Below are 23,799 nucleotides of genomic sequence, written 5' to 3' on the forward strand. Positions count from 1 at the left end.
AAACATCACTCACATTAGGGGTATACTCACAGTAGGAAATAATCTCACTAGCATAAACACATTACGCACATAATCTCATCCCCAAACGCATTTAGAGGCATGAATCATTGTAGAGCATCACATTTCCTAATATCACATAAACCATATTAGGTCCTAGTGCCCATTAAACCAAACAGTCCCCCTGGCCAACTGGCCTTCTCAAAGGGGCTCAAATGCCCTGTGTCCCAAATGTCATGGCTCGCTGCCAATGCAGCAATATCCAAAAGCGCGTCATTGCACTGGGGCAGAGGAGTGCATCTCGCTCCTAACTCTTCTCTAAAATGCCCCCAAAGAACTTTGGCCTAAACATTGCAGCTGACGCTAATTGCCGTGCAGCTGTGATGCAGAACGTGGGCCTGGGCACTCACTGTGCCCTCTGGACAAATATGCGAACACGTTGCAGCTGCCTGCGCTCTCGCAGGGCAGCTGAGAATCAGCCAACAAGAAAACAAGCACTGGCACTACACGTGCCGTGGGAGCCCCCATCCGGGACTCCTAAAATAATGGGGTAAAACATTGCAGCTGCCCGCTATCAGGTGAGGCAGCTGGGTCGCAAAAGGAAGGACTGGTACCACTGTGCCTGAGGGGGGGCCCTACTCTGGGGCCCTTACAACAAAAATGCCCCCACGATGCAGTTGCCCGCAACGGCGGCGCCACTGCAAGGAAATGAAGGCACTACACGTTGTAGTTGTCCACTATCAGACGGGGCAGCTGAAGAGACCAAATACGCACTGGCACGGGCACAGGGGGCGGGCACCGACAATGTGCCCCAGCACCACCCCCCAACCACTGTAGGACTCAGCCCTCACTCACCGGGCTGCTTCGAGGACTCCTGACTTCTCCGGTCTCTCTGGGGAGGCTTCTGTCTCCTCCCCACTGAGGAAGTTTGGCACTGGGAGCCCTCGAGGCTCCAGTCAGGTTTCTATGCTCTGGGATCTCTCCACTCCTGGGAGCCCCACGACACGATCAGGACTCACTTCACCTGGGCCCCCTCCTGGGAACCGGTACTTCGCTATGGGAGCCCGCGAGGCTCCGGACGGCTTCTTTCGTCACACGGCCCTGCCCACAACCAGGCACGGCCCGCTGACTTCCGGGTCGCGCTGGCAGCAGCATGGCAACGTTTCCTTCGCAGCTGCAGCAATGCAGGGTGGGCACCCGCTAGTAAATTATACATAAAGCGGGGTGGGTACCCGCTGTTAAGAGATCGGCAAATGCGGGGTGGGCACCCACTGGAAGCCAGAAATGCGAGGGAATCCCTACGTCGGGATTCCCTCGAAGACGATCGCAGCCCAGTGCTGCAAGTGGAAAACAGAAGCGCTCCTTCTCAGGATAAATAAAGCGCTCTGCAGAAATAGAAATAAAGCGCTCACCAGGCACTAGGATTAAAGTCCAGGGGCATAGCTGGGCCCAGGAAGGCCAGCACACACGGTCCTTCAGCAGGGAGGTAAGTCCCCATGGGGGTTCCTCCTAGGCCCCAGCAAGCCCCTCAGCAAGTCAGGAACAGCACAAGAACTGAACGACGACATGGGGCCACAGCCCCTTCTTTTATACACCCTTCCTTCTTTGAGTCACAGCACAGGGCTTGGGGATACCAGTCAGAACTGGTTTAGAGGGGATTTGGAGCACTTTGTTTGCCAAGCTCCTCTTCCCCTTTGTCAGGTGGGGGCTCGCCATCAGACACACCACAGGGGGGCAGAGTCAGCATTCACTAGGGAAGCACCATCCTATTCAGTCAGGCGATTACCCCTCCCACTACTCTTACTCCAGGTGTCCCATTCAGCTCTGTGCTGGCTCACCCTGCCCCTCCTGGAGCCATCCACACCTCTCCGCTCCTGTCACTCACAAGCCAGACATGCAATTCACATCAGGCAGGCAGACACATAGCACACAGAAATGCCAACTTCTAAAAGTGGCATTTCTCCACCAGTCACCATAAATCTACGCACACCATTGCGCAGCATTTATCCTCACGGGTTCATACATACTAAACTCGACCCTGCACTCCTCTCATGCCAGGAATTACCATGGACACACTTATCCCCCATGCATTCCTAGGGGAGGGCAGGCCAGTCTCACCACACGTACACAGAGAGCGCACACACTTTACACTGGGCCACAGTGCTAAAATGCCCAGAGGCCTAAATCTACCACCACCATGTCAGAGCTTAAGACAAAAAGATCAGGGGTGAACCCGCCAAAAAGGGCCAAGTTCACCATTCACACTGCCCCTTTAAAGTGACAACAGCTCCACTTCTGAATTCAGGCACACTTAACTCATATAAAATGTCCCTGCTAAACTGCAGGTCACTTCCTAAGCATGTGGTGGAAATCTCCATTCTTCTGGAGGAAGAAAGGCCAGAGGTTCTGTTTTTGAGCTAAACATGGCTAAATCCTGGGTAAGAGCTGGATCTCATCCAGGCTCTTCCCCTGGATTACACCATTCAGAGGTTGTATCGCACTTCAGGGAAAGGTGGCGGGATCGCCATAATATACAATCACCTAATCTGACGCACTTCCGGAAGCCCAATACCGGATTGCGAGAATCTCACCACTTCCATAGGGTTTACATCCTCGCTGACTCGGTCTGGTATTTTAATATACCGACCTCCAGGGCCATTGGGACAATTTGGTCACTCCTTACCAGACCTAGCAGCCAATTCAGCCAATATCTCGGCTAATTTCACTCTATTGGGAGATTTTAATCTACACTTCGATGACCTTTCACAGATGGCCGCAGTAGAGATCACTAAGGATCTAACTGCCTTTCAGCTTCTCCACAAAGTTGTCAACCCTACCCACACAAAAGGGCATCTACTAGACCCTATCTTCTCCAACATGGAGAAATTAGTAGGGGTGGAGGCCGATCCCAGCACCATGGTCTGATCACTTTCTTGTACCATTTTAATGGACTCCTAACTCTACTGTATGCCATGCTAAACTGACCCATGCAAAAAGAACTATTGATGGACAGAATGCAGAACAATGTCATACATTTACCCCAGTACAGAGATCTGGGCCTAAATCCATCGTTTTTTTGCTCACCATGCCATTCCAGTTTGGACCCAGCCATATGCAAATCAGTCTTGACCCTTTGCCCAATGGGAACAGTCCAGCCCGAACTGCCAGGCCAGGTCCTCCCTGGACTGGAAACTAGCATCCTAGGACTGGTTTCGGGGTGTAACCCCTCTTCAGCCAAGATAGCTCGATTCCAGTGGCATGGAGAGCACGGGACTCACGTCTGAGCATACCCGTCCCACTCGGGGTGACAAATGCAAAAAGAGCTATTGATGGACAGAATGCAGTACAATGTCATACATTCCACCCAGTACAGAGATCAGGGCCTAAATCCATAGTTTTTTTGCTCACCATGCCATTCCAGTTTGGACCCAGCTATATGTAAATCAGTCTTGACCCTGTGCCCAATGGGAACAGTCCAGCCCGAACTGCCAGGCCAGGTCCTCCCTGGACTGGAAACAAGCATCCTAGGACCGGTTTCGGGGTTTCACCCCTCTTCAGCCAGGATAGCTTGATTCCAGTGGCATGGAGAGCATGGGACTCACGTCTGAGCATACTCGTCCAACGCGGGGTGACAAATGCAAAAAGAACTATTGATGGACAGAATGCAGAACAATATCATACATTCACCCCAGTACAGAGATATGGGCCTAAATCCATAGTTTTTTTGCTCACCATACCGTTCCAGTTTGGACCCCGCCATATGCAAATCAATCTTGACCCTGTGCTTCATGGGAATAGTCCAGCCCAAACTGCCAGGCCAGGTCCTCCCTGGACTGCAAACTAGAATCTTAGGACTGGTTTCGGGGTTTCACCCCTCTTCAGCCAGGATAGCTTGATTCCAGTGGCATGGAGAGCACGGGACTCACGTCTGAGCATACCAGTCCCACTCAGGGTGACAAATGCAAAAAGAACTATTGATGGGCAGAATGCAGAACAATGTCATACATTCACCCCAGTACAGAGATCTGGGCCTAAATCCATCGTTTTTTGCTCACCATGCCATTCCAGTTTGGACCCAGCCATATTCAAATCAGTCTTGACCCTGTGCCCAATGGGAACAGTCCAGCCCGAACTGACAGGCCAGGTCCTCCCTGGACTGGAAACAAGCATCCTAGGACCGGTTTCAGGGTTTCACCCCTCTTCAGCCAGGATAGCTTGATTCCAGTGGCATGGAGAGCACGGGACTCACGTCTGAGCATGCCCGTCCCACTCGGGGTGACAAATGCAAAAAGAACTATTGATGGACAGAATGCAGAACAATGTCATACATTCACCCCAGTACAGAGATCTGGGCCCAAAGCCATTGTTTTTCTGTTCACCATGCCATTCCAGTTTGGACCCAGCCATATGGAAAACTAGAAGTAGAGGTCGTATGTTCTCCTACAACGCTTCAAAGCTATGGAACTCTCTTCCTTTAGACTTACGGAAAGAACCCAACCATCTGATCTTCCGTAAACTGTTAAAGACCCGGCTATTCCCTTAGTCTGGTTGCTACTGATCTTTCTGCTGTCAGCGCTGGGATGCCTCAGGGTAGTCATGCGCTATATAAAGGTATCTTTCATTTCATTAACTGTCCTGAATGGTTGTGGATGGCAGAAATCAGTGGAACTGAACCGCAGTGGACTCTGTTTGAAATATCACTCTGCCTCATTTCAGAAATCAGGACAGACCCGAGCACAGATATGAAAGCAATATACTTGCTTAAGTCCTCTGAAAAGGAAAGGCAAACCAGGTTCCTTATGAAAGTGAATAAATTGTGTAGATCTGAGTAAGAGACATCAACAAATTCCTTAAAACATGCTGGATCCTGTTGTCAGGATAGACACAAGAATAATTTTGCTAATAAAGATCATGTATACACCCAACTCTAATCTAAATATTATAAGATTCTAATAATGAAAATGAAATGAAGATGTTACTTACAAATAACTTAATCGTGCTCATTCTGTCACCATCAGAAGAATTAATGATTAAAAAAGGCCAACAATTGAATCCATTACAGAATGACAGAGAGTAAGGATCCTAAAATCAGATGTACGTAGCTTTTTTGAGGTCACTCGTTTGCGACTGTAAAAAAGCATTTTTTTATGTACAAATGCCCAAATTGTTATTCGGTAACCGAATACAGAATCGAAAATTAGGTTTGCTATTCCTTATTAGGAAGGGTCAGTGTTTAGGGCGTCCCTTCTTAATAGAGACTCACAGTGGTATGTGTGAATGTTTTGAGACCGAAATGCATTTTACCGCCTACTTAAAGTAGGTGGTAACCCATTCGCAAATGGAAAGGGGCCCCCAAGGGACCCATTCTGCTTTGGGAATGCATGTAAAAGTGTTTTTTAAGAGCAGGTAGTGGTCCCACTGACCACTACCTAGTCTTGAAAAATGAAATATAAAAATTATCAATTTTCGTTTTGAAACCTTTTAGGAAAACGGACTGTATTTCAGAAAAAAAACATTCATTTATTTAAAAGCAATCACAGACATGGTGGTCTGCTGACCCCAGCAGGCCACCATCCATGGGATTTTTGCAATTCCCAATGGGTCGCAAACCGGGACCCACCTCAGGAATATTAAGGCGGTAGGTCTGTTTGCGACCTACTGCGAATCGCTAAATGTGTGAAACACACATTTGTACATAGCTGTTTGCGATTACCAAATAGCGAATCGCAAAAATGTGCTATTCGGTAGTAGAAAACCCACAGCTATGGACATCTGGCCTTGATGAAATCTTTAGACAACTAGATGAACAATTTAAATCTTGCTGCGGCCAACACAGCTTTCCATCCTTCTGAGGTTTATAAAACATGTACCACTGAATTAAGTAATAATAACTATTATTTACAATGCTTTTTAACTAGCCAATACACAGACATTCATGTTTGCTATTAATAATCGAGTTTGCGGTGCCTCCTTATCACATTTCATTTCAAGTTCATAGAATCATCATAATTTGCACTTCCATTATTTAAAGTAGCTACAAATTGTTTTTCACCTGGTATATTTGCAGGCATATGGCACTATTGGGCGTTTGGGGGAAGCCAGGGTCGGATTGGCTTATAGGGCAATCTGGAGAGGCAGGTAAATAGTTACCCTGGACTCCATATCGCTTTTAAAGTACTCTAACTAGTGAGTTTTGCCAGGGCAAAAGCAGTGGTGACCAGATGATGTTAGGTTTCATCTTCTTGTAATTTGAGTACCTTGACGAAAAAACATACTTTCTTCAAGATGGATCCACGAAAATATGGACAACATGCAGGAGAATAAACCATTCCACTGAAGAGGGATTCAATACGTTTACGAAATGATGACACTCGCCGTTTTTTAAGGAAATGCAGACTTTAAAGGTGAAATGAAACTATTTTATGTTAGGGGACGTCTGGTACGTGCTCAATCTTGTGACTGTCACAAGGAAACCTCTTTTTTTACCCTTTGGTAACTTAGAAAGGGTGGTGACCTCCCTCCAGGTCATTAGATACACCGTTTCCAGTCCTGGACTTCTGTGTGATAGCCTGATGCACACATTTGGAGCACTGTAGTCTTGTTTGCTCCCATTGAACCATTTGGACTTCCACAGCTGAAATAAATGTTTTGTAGGTGAAAAGTTCAGGGCTGGAGACAGTGCCCATAATGACTGGATGTAGATGAGAGGCAAATAAACCAGTTGATAAGGAAACCACACAACTCAAATAGAGTGATTACCTTCCCCAGGCCATTACGATTACTGTTTCTAATCATGACTTTTGTGTGATAGCCTAAACTATGCTGCCTTCTCATCCATCACCCCACGCGAACCCTTATCAAGTGGGACAAGGTGGAGAGGCACTGTGTGCATGGGCATCAATTTGGGGATTCCTAGAGGTAGTAGCTTGCCCATTGGTAACATTGGCACAGCCCTTACTACTCCTGAACTTAACCTTCTTTACTTACTATAGTTTCTTTTCATTGTGCTTCCCCTGACCCCTCAGTAGCAAACAGGAGGTAGTTGTGGGATTAGGAGTGGGAGAAGGTCTTAACACTGTGATGTAATCAGGGAATCAAATGATGCCTTATCTTACTCCCACTGCACCTGGCATTTTGGTATATTCACATGCATGAGTGTATGGTGAAGTTTGCTTTGCATAAGAGGATGCACAATAGCTAAAATGGAACTGGTAAGATTCCCCATTAGGGCAGTTCTTCTGAAACACATGCTGGACAGAGTCAGTCAGCTTCCTTTCCTGACGTGACTGGCTCTTCCCATTCTTGCCAGCCTTTCTGAGGCTCTGTTCAGCTGACAATCTCAAAATTTTCCACGTTCACCTTCTCCCCTATGGAAACAGATTGTTTTGGTAAGGAAAGCAGCACGGCGCAGACAATGTCTCACCAAGAACCAGATCCCAAACTGGCTGAGAAGCCGCTGGTCGTGCTTGTCATCATCCTTGTTGTCAAAGTCTGTGTTGTCCAACGAGTGGCGGGAGGAGGACAGGCCCATCTGTCTTCTGCGGTTCAGCTCGTACTCTCTCTGCTCGGCGTGAAACTCTGCTTCTTTCAGCAAACTGCCATGGGAGGACACACACGAGACGGAATGAGAAAAGAGGAGACAAGGATCCGATTAATTCACTTAAATAATAGCTTTTTTAATCCACTTATCGGCACATGCCGGCAGAAATAATGCACTGTACACAACAGCTATTAAAAATGTTGACAAGATGGCTCTCCCTTTTCAGAAAGATGAAAGACTGAGTTACCCCCACAAGAATTCAAAGTTTTAGCTTGCTACGTTGCATGAAGATCTCAGCAGCATGCGCTCAATCCACTCACATACTTTAATGATGAAGAACTTGACATCTTGTAGTAAGGATGGTACTTTATTCTCTAAGTTGCAGGTTACATGTAAGAACATTATGCACTATCCACACACTCTACCAAGGGCTGGCTTCATTACTGATGGAAATGACCATTTTTTGTGTGGCATTCCCCCAGATTTTTGCCTTCTTTTGCTGAACCAGTTTTTGTTGGCCATAGGACTTTGCTCAGTTTACTTCTACTAACCAGTGGTGATTGTTTCAGTTTAAACATGTTTAATTTTGGCATATAGCTAATTGGCATATTTAATTTACTAACAAATCCCTAGCATATGGGACTACATGTACCCAAAGCCGGTAAATTAAATGCTACTAGTGTGCTGCAGAGCACATTGCGCCACCCACTAAATTAGCATTGTAAAACAGGTCCTCAGGCTTGCCAATGCAGCCTCCAAATGCAGTTTTAAACTGCCATTTTGATCTGGCAAAACCGACTTTTTCCTGGTCTAAACCATCCTTTTTAATACTTATAAGTGACCCCTAAGATAGGCCCTAAATGCCCACAGGGCTGGGTGCTTAGTATATAAAAAGTAGGACATGTATATTTAATGTTTTGCATGTCCTTGAAGTGAAGAAACCTCCAAAGTCATTTATCACTGTAGTAGGTCTGGCTCTTCCATAGAAAAATACTGGGTTAGACTATAACAACTTATAGTGATTGCCGTAAGCTTGGAAGCAGCAAGAAGAATGATTCAATGATTCATTTTCATAGTAATTTATAATCGAACTTCATGATCAAGTCGCATTTTATATTACTATTTTGGAAATTTCACATTTTAGGAAGTTGTCATTTTCCTGCTAGAGCCAAACCAGTTCCAATTGGACCTACCCTGGACTCTGCTGCTGGCCTCTGTTGGAGTGAATCCCAAGTGGTGCCGCCCCAAGTCCTGGACCATTGACTGGTTAGAACTTTTTGCCAACTTTCTGTCTGGAGAACCAACGGAGACTGGAATTGCAGACAAAGCCATTGAATAGTTAGTCAGCCTTAGCTTGATGGTTTGCCCCTCTGAAGGAGATCTGACTTCCAAAAATGTTTCTAAGTCACATCAACATCGAGGCCTTCTTGTGCCTAGACTTTGGACTTCACCCACTCACAGCTTTCCCACCTTCACCAATAACCACTTTTTTCCATCAAAGTTTCTAAGTCTGAAAGTAAAGTTTTCACTGGGATGAACTTGATCCCTGTTTTCAAAAGCATTCCGTTGTTTGTTAGCCTTAACTTTTGACTTCACCCGGTGTAGTGCAACCAAATAACCACAGTTGGAGCTTTTTGGCGATATTTTTAATTCAAACTTTGAAAATTAATGTCTCCAGTCCTATGTATTGTTGTTTTTTAAACGTTTTTTATTGTCATTATACTTATTCAAATGTACTCTATTTTCTTCTTGAGTTGTGTTTTTAATTTATTACAGTATGAGTACTGCATGAATACTTTACAAATTGTTACTAAGTTATGCCTGAATGCTTTGTAGAAACAGAAGGTTAAATCACAGGTTTATTTAGTGACTTCTGTGGTTTAGTCTGACATGGATTGTAATCAGTAAATAAGGTGGGTTTTCACTACCCTCAACTAATACTCCAGCTTCTTACATTGGTGGCAGAGGTGGGATTCAGTACTAAAAATTCCTTTTTATAAAGTAACATCAAAATCATTTTCTAATTGGCCATGTTTTTCTTTACTTAAACTTCACACCTATCTTGGTTTTGCGAGAATAAAGGGGGATCTCAGCAACACTGATAGAAGAGGGGGCTTAAGCTAACAAAAGGCTCCAAGAAACTTGAGTCCCTGCCAGGTCTAGAGCTGGTAGCAGTGTGTCCTCCCAAAACTTGACCCTCCCAAAGAGTTGGATTACAGGCAAGCTGAGGGAGAGCTGAGGATGCAACTGGCCACTCTGACCATGGAGGAGAAAAACCTGGCCATGGTGGAGAAAAAGCTGGCCATGGAGGAGAAGAATACAGAAGCAGGTGCAGAGAGGCCTCTGGAGGAGACAAAGGCAGAAACTAAGAGAGTCTTAGAGGAAAAGAAGCTGGCTCTAGTGGGTAAGTAAGAAAATGCTGCTGGTCCATGAGATAATATGAAAGTGTGGGCTATGCACACCTCTTTCTGATTAAAATCAAAATTCTAACAAATAAATTGATCAGTGTGCTGAACCTGACGGTCTGTACCTAATCACACCATATGAAACACAATAACGAGGGCCAGCAGCCAACCTGCCTGCTGGACTCAGGCGCGCAAAACTATAGGAGATATACAACCTCTCACATTTTGTAATATTAACATTCAATAAATATTCTCACAAACAGCGTGTTCATTTTGTTGTATTCAATTTGTGAACCATGGAATTTGGTACCACAGAAATGCATATAACAAAAACAAAATACATACAAATATTCTTCTTTTTGTTGTGACAAAACAAATGCAATTGACAATCTTTTTAGTTACATTAAGACATATTCAACATAACCGATGACATAAGCCCAGTGCATTTCAGGACTGAATTGTCCCTTCTTCAGGGGTATCACTGTAAAACATAAAATTACAGTTACATTAATTATTGAAGTAATATCATGTACATTGCAGATCAGTAGCCAACCATTCCCATGTGGAGTACGTGACCATTTTTCAAAAATATGTCACCAGTATCGTGTAAGAGACACCTAATAATGAAAATGTGCTGTGTCAAATTTTATAAAAAAATTGTTTTAATGAGAAGAAACAGTGATGGAAAAGAAAAAAGAGAAAACAATGCAAAAGTGAAGGAAAGAGGAAAGGATGTTGCATGACACAGAATTACATAGAGCAAGTTAAAGGGTTTATGTCACCAAATGCCTGCATTTGGAAAGCGCATAAAGAGCAAAATGTACACCAGCGAAATATGTGCCCATGTTGAGCCCCCAGATAAACAATATACTGCCGGTATACATTGTAAGAGGAAACACCGCAGTAACTGGAGTCCTATTCCGTGATAAACAACCGAGAACGCCACTAGATGGAAAGGCGTCTCAAGTAGCATAGTGCTGATGTGCCAAAACCATTAAGGACAAATTACAAGGATCCTTTCACGTCAAAAATAACTGAAGACGTTGAAGGCGTCTCAAGTGATTGCTAATAAGAGTCAACTTACCTCTCCGTCGATACCAAAGATATTCTCCGTCTTGTTTAAGATATCTCTTTTAATGTGACCAGAGACTACCTCCTGTCTTTTGATGTGGAGTCTCTCTACACTTGTATCCCCCAGGATGAAACACTAATAGTGATAGAGACTCTGCTGGAACATAGAGATATTGACAGTAATACTCCAGGCACATATTTCGCTGGTGTACATATTGTGAGTGGAGGCCTACCATCGGCCCCACTTGTTTACGTAAAGCAAATGTCCCCTCATGCTGCTTGATTGCAGTTACTTGGCCCCAGACATACTGGTTGTTCCACTCGGCATTGATCCGGATTATAAGACTAACAATTGGATACACACACCGCATTGGCCATGGGTACAGCTTGTATTCTGCAGTTACTAGCTGTGTGGCATTTGGTTTTTTGATATTGTGAAACTCAATTTGAGTTGTTCTTCTGTTTCTATTACCAGCCCTTTGGGCCACCCTTTGATCATATCTTTCCACCCTAGGACAGTGTAGCCTGCCCTCTAGGCACATGGCATTCTAGATCTGCATATACTTTGTGTTTACATTGTGCATAGACACTGGCACACTAAAAATACAAAAAAATCTATTTAATTTTTTTTCCTCAGTGCGGTGCCCCCTTCCCTGAGCTGTCGCCAGGTTGAGGTGAAGCAACATACCCAGTTGTTAGGGGTAAGCATGAAGTACTAACGTCTTCTTGTTTATATATACACATAGCTGGTACCATTGGGAGGCAAGAATTTTTCTGACCTACTGTTCTCTGAGGTCCTGAAGAAAGCCTTGCCCGAAATAGGGGCTTGACGGATGAAACATGTTGACCACATACCATCACATCACACTTGCGGTTTAAATCCATACCGCAGGTGCACTGTTTTTAATCCTAGCAGCGAGAGCTCACCAAATAAAGTATTTAATTAGTTCTCCCTAGCTAGTTTTATCTTCACTTCACGCTCACTTTTCCTTTGCGCTGCGCCCTCACTCACACTGCTACTCTCATTTGGTGGATTTACTAATCCAGTTAGAGCTCCTCCCTCTCAGAGAGGGGGTTGTAGCCCCCAGAGGGTCTAGGTCTTCCTCTGGAAGGAGAAGCCCAAATGATGAAGCATGCCACCTAGGTGGGTGAGGGATTTCGTCCTGAAGGGGTTCTTCCCTTAGTAAAGTTAGTTCTGAGTTTGCCAGAACCTAGTTGTTTTTGTGTTTGTCACTTCCTGCTCAAACTATTTAGACCCAAGGATTTTTGTTGTATTTATTATATTGTAGAATTTGGGATGTAATCCTTTGCTAGTCTTAAAACTCTCTCCCTAGGACTCTCTCTTTACTTTTCCTTTTGTTAATAGTCCATCAGAAGGACCTGGAGCCTGAAAATGTGAACAGGTGCCTTCCAAGAAGTGAAAGGACAGGGGGTGTTAGAAATCCACCCCAGAAATTCCCTCCGTCTGTGAGGAAGCTGATCCTCAGTATGATGTCCCAGAACCTAATGGGGAAGACATTGCTGCCTTGGGAAACAGACCTGAGCTGCACCTGAGTTAGCCGGGTGGCTAAGTGAAAGGAGAGCATCATAGGCCAAGTCTGGAAGGCCCGGAGGGAGTGCACCAGTCTAGAGTTCTTATGGCAGCAAGCCAAGGCCCAGGCACCTGGTGACACCTCTGGTGATCACCTCATTTATTGGGAGAATGGTCTCCTGTATAGTGAGCCTTAGGTCCCTGAAACTGGATCAACCCATGTGCTAATGGCCCCCTAGTGCTACTGGACTTTCCTACTGGAGTTGACCCTTGACATCCACCTGGAAGGACATCTGGGACAGGCCAAAACCTTTGACTTACTGGTCACACACTTTTATTAGGATTCAGCAGATCCTGTGTAACCTGCCATGCCAGTGGGAAATCAGAGTTAAAGCAAAAAGTCCCCCGCTTCTCTTTCCTGTTTAAAAGAGTGGGCATTAACAATGTTGGGTTTTTGGACCTCTAGACTGTCTTGGGCATCAATTTAATCCTGGAGTTAGTGGGCCATGCCACACGGTACCTTTAGGCAATACCCCTGGGGTCAGTGACTGCACCTGTGGTGGGCAGGGCACTGATGGGAATACCTACCTGTTAGAACCGGCGGTCTCTAGTTGGCAGAGGTATACACTTCGGACAAATAGGGACCCACTAACTCTAGTCAGGGCAAGGGGATTACACACTCAGATAACCCCTGCTCACCTCCTTGGTAGCTTGGCAGAGCAGTCAGGCCTATCTCAGAGACAGTGTGTTAAGCATTTATGACCACATACAGTAATAAAGTGAATACACTACAAATGGACACAACACAGGAGTTATTATAAAAATAAGTATCTTTATATAAGGCTTAGCACAAGACCAAATAACGATAAAAATATACCACAATCTTAATAAATACTCTTTGGAAGGAAAAATAATAGTTCAGGTAAGGTTTCTTCTTATGAAATAGTTCTTTAGCAACAAAAGTAAGTATTCTTCTGAAACACAGTTCTTGGCAACAGTGTGACCCCCACAGGAGTCACACGACGTTGAGTTTACGATATTTCCAAGGTACGGCGTCGACCGCGAGGAGCGTTACGTCGAGCCTGGAGTTGCAACACACCCCACAAACACAGTATCTTTGGAAATGAAGAAAACGATGATCCACGGCGTCGAGATGTCGGCGTCGATCGTGCCTCGGATTCGGGTCTATCCGCAGCGGCGTCGAGAGGTGTCGGGCCGGAGCAGCGCACACGGTGTCGAGAAGGGCGTTGCGTCGATGCGATCAGCAGCGGCGTCGAGACGGGGTCGCTTGGAGCTGGAGCCGAACTCACTACTCACTGGCGTCGATACCGGCGTCAAGACGGGGTCACTTGGAGCTGGAGCCGAACTCACTACTCACAGGCGTCGCTACTGGCGTCGATCGGGCCCGGCGGCCGGCGTCGAAGGCTCGGAACACTGGTGCCGTTACTCACGATGTCGAGCTGGATTCGGCGGCGGCGACGTCGAGACTGCAGATTTCCCCTGTGCACTGGAAATACCACTTTCCAGCAACCAGCAATTCAGTAGAGGGTGAAGTCCTTTGGCCCTGTGACTTCAACAGGAGGCTGGCACTCTTCCAGCCCTTGGAGATTTTCTTAGCAAGCTTGAGAGTACACACACAGTTCCTCTCTCCTTGTCCCTTGGCAAAAATAAAGAAGCAGCTTCAGGTTCCCCCCAGCAAACAGCACACTGGCAGAAGGGGGAGGCAAGTCCTTGGATCAGCAGGCTTCTTGTCCTTGGTAGAGGTTTCCTTATCAGAAGTGATCTGAGTTCTTGGTTCAGGGGTCCTTCTTTTATACCCCTTTTCTGCTTTGTTCCCTTTGTCCAAGCAGGGAAATTCCCCCCATCCCAGGTTTGTTCTGGGTGTTGCCAGGCAGAGGCACCTGGCCTATTCACTGAGCAGGGCAGGGTCATCAGCCGCCCAGCAGGAGGCGGAGCCAGTATTGTCACTGGTAGAAGCAGGGCTATCAGTCGCCCGGCAGGAGGTGGAGCCAGCATTGTGTCAGGCAGGGGAGGCTATCAGGGACTACTCTTCCCTCACTCTAAGTGTAAATGCCTCATTCACCCCACACTGACTCATTCAGACCTCTGGAGCCACCCAGCCCCTGACACACACACCAAACCAGCAGAGACCGGTGGATAGTTGGACAAGAAAATAGCCACTTTCTAAAAGGGCTATTTTCAAACACAGAATTTAAAAACCATCCATCTTAAAGGATGTGTTATTAAATTCTGAGTTCAGGGATACTAAACTCGACCTGCTACCATGCTCCCTGAGTCAGATAGATTATAATGGAGTTAATAATCAGTCTGCCCATTCTGGCCTATGGGAGGCAGGTAGCCCTTCAATAGTGAAAAACGAAAATGGCTGTAATTCACTATTAGGTCATGCCACACACATCAGGGCATGACCTACCTTTTACCAACAATGCACCCAGCCCTAGGGCCTACCATAGAGGTGTCTGAAATGTGGCAAAGTGAAGGTTTTAGAGACTGGCAAGTAGGTTACCTTGCCAAGTCGACATGGCAGTCAGGGACTGCACACAGGCTCTGCGATGGCAGGCCTGGGACACATTTTACAAGCTGCTTCTGTGGGTGGCACAACCAGTGCTGCAAGCCCACCAGCAGCAGTTAACTTACATGCCCTTGGCACACGCAGTGCACTAGACTAGGGTCTGAACAGTAAGTCAATCAAGCCAATCATGAGTACACCAATCAATGTAACAATTTAACATAGGGAGCACTTGCACTGTGGCACTGATCAGCAGTGGCACAGTGCCCAAAGCAATATCCAGCAAAAACATCGTAAACAGAGGAGGCCAACAGAAAAAAATGGAGGAGAGACTCATGCCAATGATGCCAGGTCTAACACTACCCATATGCGTTTCCCCAAGGAGGTTGTGTTCGACAGGGGCAACAACTTCAGGTCTGCTTATATTAGGCCCACATGGGAGGGGTAAGGCACAAGTTCTCCACACCATCTCCCTCGATGTCCAGACGTGGGTAGGTCCCACTCGCAGGAACACCTGTAATTCAGTTCATCCTCGCCAGTGTGCGAGCGTCTTGGACATCCAGGTTGGGGTAATTTTACATCCCCTTTTAGATAATTTCCAGAAGGTAGATGGTTTTTTACACTCACTTCCCACTTGCACCTTGGATAACGACACAAATCCTGACTTCAGGGACGGCATCTCCTAGTACACTTTTTTGACTGTTCCATTTTTAGAGTAGATGAGGATTCCCCCGCCCCCCTCCTCGGTCCTGATGAAATGCCACTTATCCTCCTGGAGAACTCAGGCATGAAACATGTCGACCATTTGACCACTTCCACCTTTCACTTATCACCTTGAGCTGCAGCACGTTTAATTCTACTCGCCAGCCAGGACTCCTGCAGTCAGTTTTAACCTTAGCATCAGTATCCAGCGAATAAATTCTTTCTGGACACTTATAGCTATTTATAGACACACTCTCACTCTCACGCCCACTCTACTCATCACACATTTGCTCCCGCAACCCATCTTCTAGAGCCTGTCGGCAAACAACACACAAGACCTCTGGGAAAGAGCCTCCCTGCGGGGCCCGTTGGGCATTGTAGTGTCGGCCCGACGAGGAGCTGCCCTATGATGAAGCATGACACCTCTCAGGGTGTGTGAGGCTCCTTGCTCCTTATAGGAGCTATCCCATTCCCACCTTTCTTCCCTTACCTGGAGCCATCTAGACATGCCCTTCACCTACTGGCCTCCCAACCCACTCTCCATAAGAACTGTATACCTCTTATTTTACTTCTATGCTTTGGGGCATGTATGCTCGACCTACAAATGCCCCCATCACTCCTAGTGTTAATACTGCTTACATTAAGCCCACGTGGGAGGGGTGTGGGGTAATGAACAAGTTCTCAACACCATACCACCACCAGACCAATGGGCTTGTTGAAAGATTCAACAAAATCCTGAAAGGCATGTTTATGGACCTATCAAAGCCCTTGAACAATAACTGGGACAACATATTGTTATTCTTTCTATTTGCATACAAGCAAATGCCTCAGAAGGAGTAGTGTGCAGGCTCTTCAAACCTCTATTTCACCACCCTGTGCATGGACCTCTCAGTTTTGTGAAGGAAGATTGGGAGTAAGCCCCCAGGAAATTCCTCTCAAGATATAGAGGGCTATATGTTAAGCCCTCTGGTCTCAGATGAAGGGCTTCTGGAAGGAGGCCAGTGAGAGCCTAAAGGCCAGCCAGGAAATCCTGAAACACTGGTAGGACTAGAAAGCCACTCAGGTGGAATAGAAGCCTGGACAGATATTGTGAGTGATGGTGCTGGTGGAACCAAGATCTAGAATGGCCAGTGCCCTGTGCCCTATGAGATGAAGGGGAGGAAAGGGGAGGCCACCTACCTGTGGACCTCAAGACATATAGAAATCCCTTAAGGGTCCTATATTTGAACTGCCTAAAGCCCCATTTACAGAGGTTTGAAGACACTATGCTCCTGGTGACAGTTGATAGTGAGAGGGAAGAGAGTGAATGCCTCCCAGACCTCCTGTCTTCCAAGGAGCAAGATAGGTCAGTTGAAGGAGCCGTCCTCTCCCCTACCTTGACCGCAGAGCAACAGAGGGACTGCTGCCACTTATTGGGGCAGTTCACCTCTTTATTCTCACTTACCCCAGGGCTCACTGATTAGTGTACTCATGATATAGATGTGGAGGACAGCATGTATGTCAAGAATAATAACTTTAGGCTGTCTGATAAAGTGAGGGGCAGCATCATGGACAAAGTATCCAAGAAGTTGGAATCGGAAGTGGTTGAGGCCTTCTATAGTCCCTGATTCAGCCCAGTGGTACAGGTAACCTCGGCTGCCCCACCGGGCATTGCACTTCGGTTCTATGTGTATTGCACGGGCCTCAATCCAGTCACCAAGACTGATGCTCACCCTATCCCCATTGCTAATGAGTTCATTGATCAGTTAGGGGCTGGCAAGTTCCTTAGTACCTTTGTCAGGGTATTGGCATATTGCACTGACTGAGCATTCTCCAGCCCAGAGTTCCACTTTCAATTCAAAGAGATGCCATTTGGACTAAAGAATGCACCTGCCACCTTCCGAAGGTTAGTCACTCAGGTCCTAGCTGGGCTAGAAAACCTCAGTGCAGCCTATTTGGATTACAATGTTTTAAGCTCCACCTGGGATGGCTTCAAGCCCACCTCCAGGAAGTGCTTCAGGTCCTGCATCAGGCAGGGCTGACTATCAAGGCCAGTAAATGCAAGATTGGGAGCCTCCCAAGACCCAAACTGAGTTGGGAACATTCTTGGGCTTCACTGGGTACTACAGGAGATTTGGTTGGGGTTTGGCACTATTGTTGCTCGCTTAACTGAGCTGACTTCCAAGACACAGCCCATAAAGTTAGTCTGCATAGAGGTGTGTCAGAAGGCTTTTAATACCCTAAAGGAGGCCAGCACCAGTGTTCAATACATCTAACTTCTCAGAGGAATTGCTAGCACAGACGGATGCTATAGAGCATGGCACTGGGGCTGTCTTGTCACAGCTAACAGATGAGGGCTTCGGCCAACCTGTAGCATTCATCAGCAGGAAGCTACTTCCCATGGAACAGGGGTTGACTGCAATTGAGAGGAAAGCATTTGCAGTGGTCGAGACACTGAAGAAGTTGAGACCATACCTTTTTGAGACACACTTCCATGTTCAGATATCCCACAAACCCATCAGATGCAGGGTGATAATCCAAAACTGTTGAGGAGGTCCATCTCTCTACAGGGAATGGACCTTACGGTGGAACATCGACCCTGGGACTGACCACCTCAATGCTCATGCTCTTTACAGGTTTTTTCTGCCTTAGTTATGAGAACTCCCATGAGGATTGATAGTTCTCACTGCCTTCTGCTGGGGGAGACACATGTTTGAAAATACAATTTTTTTCTGTGGTATTCCCCCATATGTGTGCCTTCCTTTTTCTGAACCCGTTTTTGTTGGCCATGGGATCTGCCCACTCCTACTTAAGGTAAAACGCTTTTGTTCTCCCTTTTAAACCTGGGGAAACTGGCATGTACCTAATTGTCCCATTTAATTTACTTAAAAGTCCCTAGTATATGGTACTGCATATACAGAGGGCCAGTAAATTAAACGTCCCTAGTGTTCTGCAGCACTCATTGTGCCACCCACTAAAGTAGCACTGTAAAACAGGTCTCCAGGCCTGCCACTGAAGCCTGGGTGAGCAGTTTTAAACTGCTATTTTGATCTGGCCAAAGCAACCTTACCAGGCCTAAACCGTCCTTTTTTCTACTTATAAGTCACCCCTAAGGTGGGCCCTAAATACCTATAGGGCAGGTTGCATTGTATATAAAAGGTAGCACACGTATAGTTAATGTTTTACATGTCCTGGCAGTGAAAATCCTCCAAAGTCATTTTTTACAGTGGAAAGGATAGCTCTCCCATACAAAAATAATGAGTTACCCTTGAACAACATAGTGTTTTATTGCAGTTTGGGAGCAGCTAGAAGAATGATTCAAGGGCTAATTTTAACCGTAATGTAAAATCCAACTTAATTATCGAGTCAGAGTTTATAGTTTATAGTCACATTTTAGAAATTACACTTTAGGAAACGTGTCATTTTCCTGCCTAAGCAAAAAGGGGCCTTTCTTCCAGTGTCCAGTGACTGCTGATTGCTCCCATGTGGTGAAATGTGGATTGCTTCCAGACAGTGGACAAAGGGTTTAGGTGTTGGGAGGTGTATTTCTTCCTTGAGCAGGATGGGCTGGGGGATCTGCCAAGTCCTTTCCTGAGCTACGAAGAATGCCTACCCTGTCACTGGTAGATGTAGCTCATTCCTATGCCTGCCTTCTATTTGTCTCATTAGCCAGTGCAAGGGGGTAGCTGCTTCATAACGGTTTTGGAGTGACCACAAGGGAGTGTTTGCCCATTAACATAGCCGCACCTCAGGGTGGGCCCAGGGAGCTCTGATCATTGGAAGAATGGTTTTGCCATGTTAAAATTGGGTAGAGAGTGCACTGTGGGATAGTTTACAATAAAACACACACAAGGTGTTGCAAAAGTGGGTAGGGTCACCCCACTGAACTTCTACCCCATTGGTTAGGGAGTGGCTAGGAGTTTACTCCACCCGCAGGCTCGCAATCAGCATAAATGTGGCGTCCCCAGTACCCTGGTGGCAGAACACTCCTGGATCTGGGGAGAGTCAGAAGGAGGACTGCTCTGCTGTGTGAAGAACCTGAAGGAAGACTGGACCTGCCTGCCTTGAACCCAGGTCTCCTCACACCAGAAGTGGCTCCAAGGGTCAGTTGGCTGACCTATTTGAACTACAGGCACATAACTAGCTTCCAGGGGACTCTCTCCCCACCACTGCCACTGCCTAGCTAACCAGTTCCAACTGAACCTTCCCTAGACCTTGCTTCTGGCCTCTGTTGAAGTAGGTCTCAACCACTAGTTGAAAGCCCCCAGCTCCTGGACCCTTAGCTGGAGTTAAGGTCTACTCCTCCTGTCTACCCTGCAAAACATGGGACTTGGAATCGTTTTGCCAACTCTCTGCCTACAGAATTAATAGATACCGGTATTGCCATCAAAGCTTCAGCTATTGACGTTAAATAGCCGGTCAGCCTCAGCTTGCTGGTTTGCCAACACTTAAGGACTTTCCCAAAAAGTTCTAAGTTCTAAAATGGAGGGCTTCATTGGGACCCATGCAGAGCACCATCGTATCAACGTGAAGACCTTCCTGGGCACAGACTTTGCCCGCTCACAGCTTTCCCATCTTTACCCACAGCCTCATTGGGGACCTGCTCTCCAGTAAACTGCCATAGTCAGGTCCTGCTTCGGATCCAGCATGCAGCTTGTCCCGTCGAGGACTCGTCAATGACCACTTTTTGTCTGAAGGCAAACGTTCCACCAGGACCAACCTGCTTACTGTATCTGACTTGCAATCCATCGAGGTCGGCCTTAACTTTTGACTTTGACTCAGTCTAGTGTGACCACATAACCGAATGGGCACTTTGTGCTTTTTGTCACTATTTTTATTTCAAACTTTAAAAAATTCATTTTCCTGTAGTGCCTATTGGATTTCTTTACTTTTTTGTGTTATTTCATTTATTAAATTTTACTCTATTTTTCTAAATTGGTTTCGAATTTTTTTCTTGTGTTGTGTTTTGACTTTATTACTGTTTGATTATTGCATAAAAACTTTAAAAATTACCTCTAAGTTAAACCCTGACTGCTATGTGCCAAAGCTACCAGAAGGTTAAGCATGGGTTGTTTAGTGGCTTTACTGGTTCACCCTGATAAGGGTTGTGATTATTTTTGAGGTGGGTTTTCACCTTCCTCAACTCTTACATTTGCATTCACATTGTCTGCCACAAGCTGCCAGCACCACAGGGCCTTTTCACTCTCCACATTCCACAGTATCATCATAGCTCTCTCACTCAGGCACGACACAGGGAACACACAAAGGTTGAACAGCCACCTTAATGAAAACCACTTCATGGTCAGAGAGTGTGTCCTCCACAGCAGCACAAATTCCCCAATTTAGTTACAACAAACATGTGAAACTGAGGTCTAGTGGTCTGCAAACTGAAGAAAATAACTCAGAGGTAAACTGAGTAAAAAAGTTTCTGGGAACCTAGGAACCAGGGTTTCTTTGTCTAGGGGGCACTTAGCAGAAAAGCACACTCATCTAAGAAAGAGTTTTTAAAAGTTATTCATCCTGCTGGTAACAGAGTCCCTCACATATAACTAGAAAGAGATGAGTGAAACCCTTACAATGAACTAATGTGAATGAATTATAGAATAGGAGTTGGGGGGGTGGGAGAGTAGGAAAGGGAAGAAGGAACAAGAAAAACAAGTTTGAAATCAGTAAATCTTTGTTCAATGAAGGAGGTGATTGGAGGTGACATGAGTGTGAAGAAAGTAGTGTATCTGCACTACTTTCACTACTATGAATGATAGGCCACAGAACTCAGTGGCGGCTAGTTGGGAACTGTGGCGGGGGTGGTGAGTAAGGGAAAATAAACATACATTATCGTCGCCGATCACCAGTCGCCGCCTCTCCTCCTTCGATGCAGGAACAGGAAGCACCCAGCCTTCCAGAATCCCCTGACCAATCACAGTGCTGCTAAGGCAGTGTTGTGATTGGTCTGAGTGTCGTGGTTCGGCACTCAGATGGGGACTGGGAGGCTGGTAATGTTCTCCACCCAGGTTGTAATGCAGCCTGGGTGGAGAAGATGCAAAGTGCGCATGACGGTTTGGCCGGCCCGAGATGGCCGGGCAAACCGTCATGCGCACTTAATTGCAGCAAGAACCACTCCTCCCTCCTTCCTTTCCCAGGGAAGCCGAGCCTCACCCCAACCTGGCTGGTTCCAAGAAGAAAATGATAATAATAGTTACATTTTTAACGTTGCGTTATGTTAATTTTCTTTTTCTTTTTGTACTCAGTGGAGTGACGCTCCTCCACCTTAGCGGAGGAGCCGCCCCTGACGGAACTTAGACCCGAGGGTAGTCACGCTGAAGGGGAGGAAGGGGATCTGCCGACTAGCACAACAATGATAGACAATATGACAGACACACTTTGGCTTTTTAGTTGACTGTAGCACTGTATTGATCATCCCACTTGGAATGAATGAAGAAGTAAAGTTTCTATTCTTATCCTTTTCACTGCTGTTGATCACATTACCTGATGACAGCTTCCACTGCGCACACAAGTTCCTCTGCTCCACACTCCCGTGTGTTTATTGGGGGAGGGGATGTCTGGTAAAGGTGAGTCTCTGCCGCTGCTGTTGCTGCTGCTCCTGCTCCCACCTCGTTGCTGTGGTGGTAGGAGTGGCATCTTTTACAGTACCGTACCGGCCGGTTTCCATGGCGATCACAGCATTCGGCTGAGAAGCATGTTACCACGGCTCTCCTCACATGCGAGCTGCAGTTCTGTAGGCAAGCATACAGCATTTGTAATTAAAAATATTCTCTCTGAACTCTACACTCACGTATTATATCCTTGAATGCTAGACAGGTTTGGGTGTTTACATTATTAAACACACCACATTGTCTTAAAACATGTAAAGCATATCTTAGCCTTTGTCATAAGGTGTGCCCACTTAACCTGCTTTTTCAGTTTCTAAAATGTTATTCTTTCTTCCAGCTCATTATTTAACCGGATGTGTGTGTTTGCCCCACGTTTACATTTCCTTCTCACTTCAGTTGACCACCTATGTCAAATGCTCCAGAGACTTTCTTTGTTGCCCCTCCTCTCACCTACCATGCATCTCAGTTTCTCACACACTTACATTGATTGTCTCCCTCATCCTCCCACAGATCATTGCCAACAATATCCACACGCACCTACAGATTTGTATTGCCCACCCCTCCACCTCACATTGCCACTTATGATGGATGTCAATGTTCTCTTTGGAATTTACCTCCCTTCTTTTCCCACGTGAATAATAATTTCCCCATAGACTTACATAGCTCACAACCCTTCTCCCACTGATAGCAGTTTTCAATTTGCCTTTGGAGACAGAGAACCTATTCCTTCCGGTCACTGCCAAATAATTTACATTTTCTCAAATGACGCATTGCATTATGTTTCACAAAGCTGGAATGGGTGAACGAGTAAACAGATGAATAACTATGAGACAGAGTGTGAGGTAAAGTGAGCAAGCATGCTTTCAAATACATGTTGATAAAAGGAGTAGGCATATTCTAAATGGAATATAAACAAAATTTGTAAAAAAGAATATATATATATGTATATATAAATAAGTAAGAACTGGATAGACTCTTTAAGTAGCTTTAATATTGATTTTCTTAATCCATAGCAAAACGACCATTATCCCACAAGGAAAATAATATCTGGGGAAAAGGAATGCTGTATTTGAGGGTGAAAAATGTGAAAAATCTGGTGCAGTTCCAGAAGTGGCCACAGTGTGTCACCAAGAGTACTTAAAATAACCTTTCAGGTTTTAGCTGTTTCTAAAGTATTTTATGGCAAGACAAGAGGCTAGCATTATGCATAAAACCTTTATTCACGTCCAAGCAGCACCTTTAAATATTCTTAAGTAGAACACTAACAACCAAACAATGGAATAGAACTCTACAGTTCAATAAAAGCCTCCTGTCAGCCATCATCCTATTTTGTGTTCTGCTTCTGGGCCAGTGCTTAATTTGTAAAATATGAAGTGCCAGGGCTCTGACCAGGAGGCCACTGCAGCTTGCACCACCCATCGCCCCTGTCACCG

At 45.9% G+C, this 23,799-nt stretch overlaps 1 protein-coding gene across 1 annotated transcript in view; it reads right to left on the reverse strand.

The window, feature by feature from the left end:
- UNC79 (unc-79 subunit of NALCN channel complex) overlaps nucleotides 1-23,799 on the reverse strand; it is a 628,882-nt gene that overhangs the window by 468,017 nt on the left and 137,066 nt on the right. The window contains exons 12-13 of the mRNA XM_085626482.1: nucleotides 22,242-22,489; nucleotides 7,421-7,592 (exon numbers count right to left, since the gene is read on the reverse strand). Of these exons, the coding sequence (XP_085482608.1) occupies nucleotides 7,421-7,592; nucleotides 22,242-22,489 (420 nt within the window). The remainder of the gene's footprint in view (nucleotides 1-7,420; nucleotides 7,593-22,241; nucleotides 22,490-23,799) is intronic.

The sequence above is a fragment of the Triturus cristatus genome, chromosome 9, assembly GCF_964204655.1.
Source record: "Triturus cristatus chromosome 9, aTriCri1.1, whole genome shotgun sequence".
Lineage (NCBI taxonomy): Eukaryota > Metazoa > Chordata > Amphibia > Caudata > Salamandridae > Triturus > Triturus cristatus.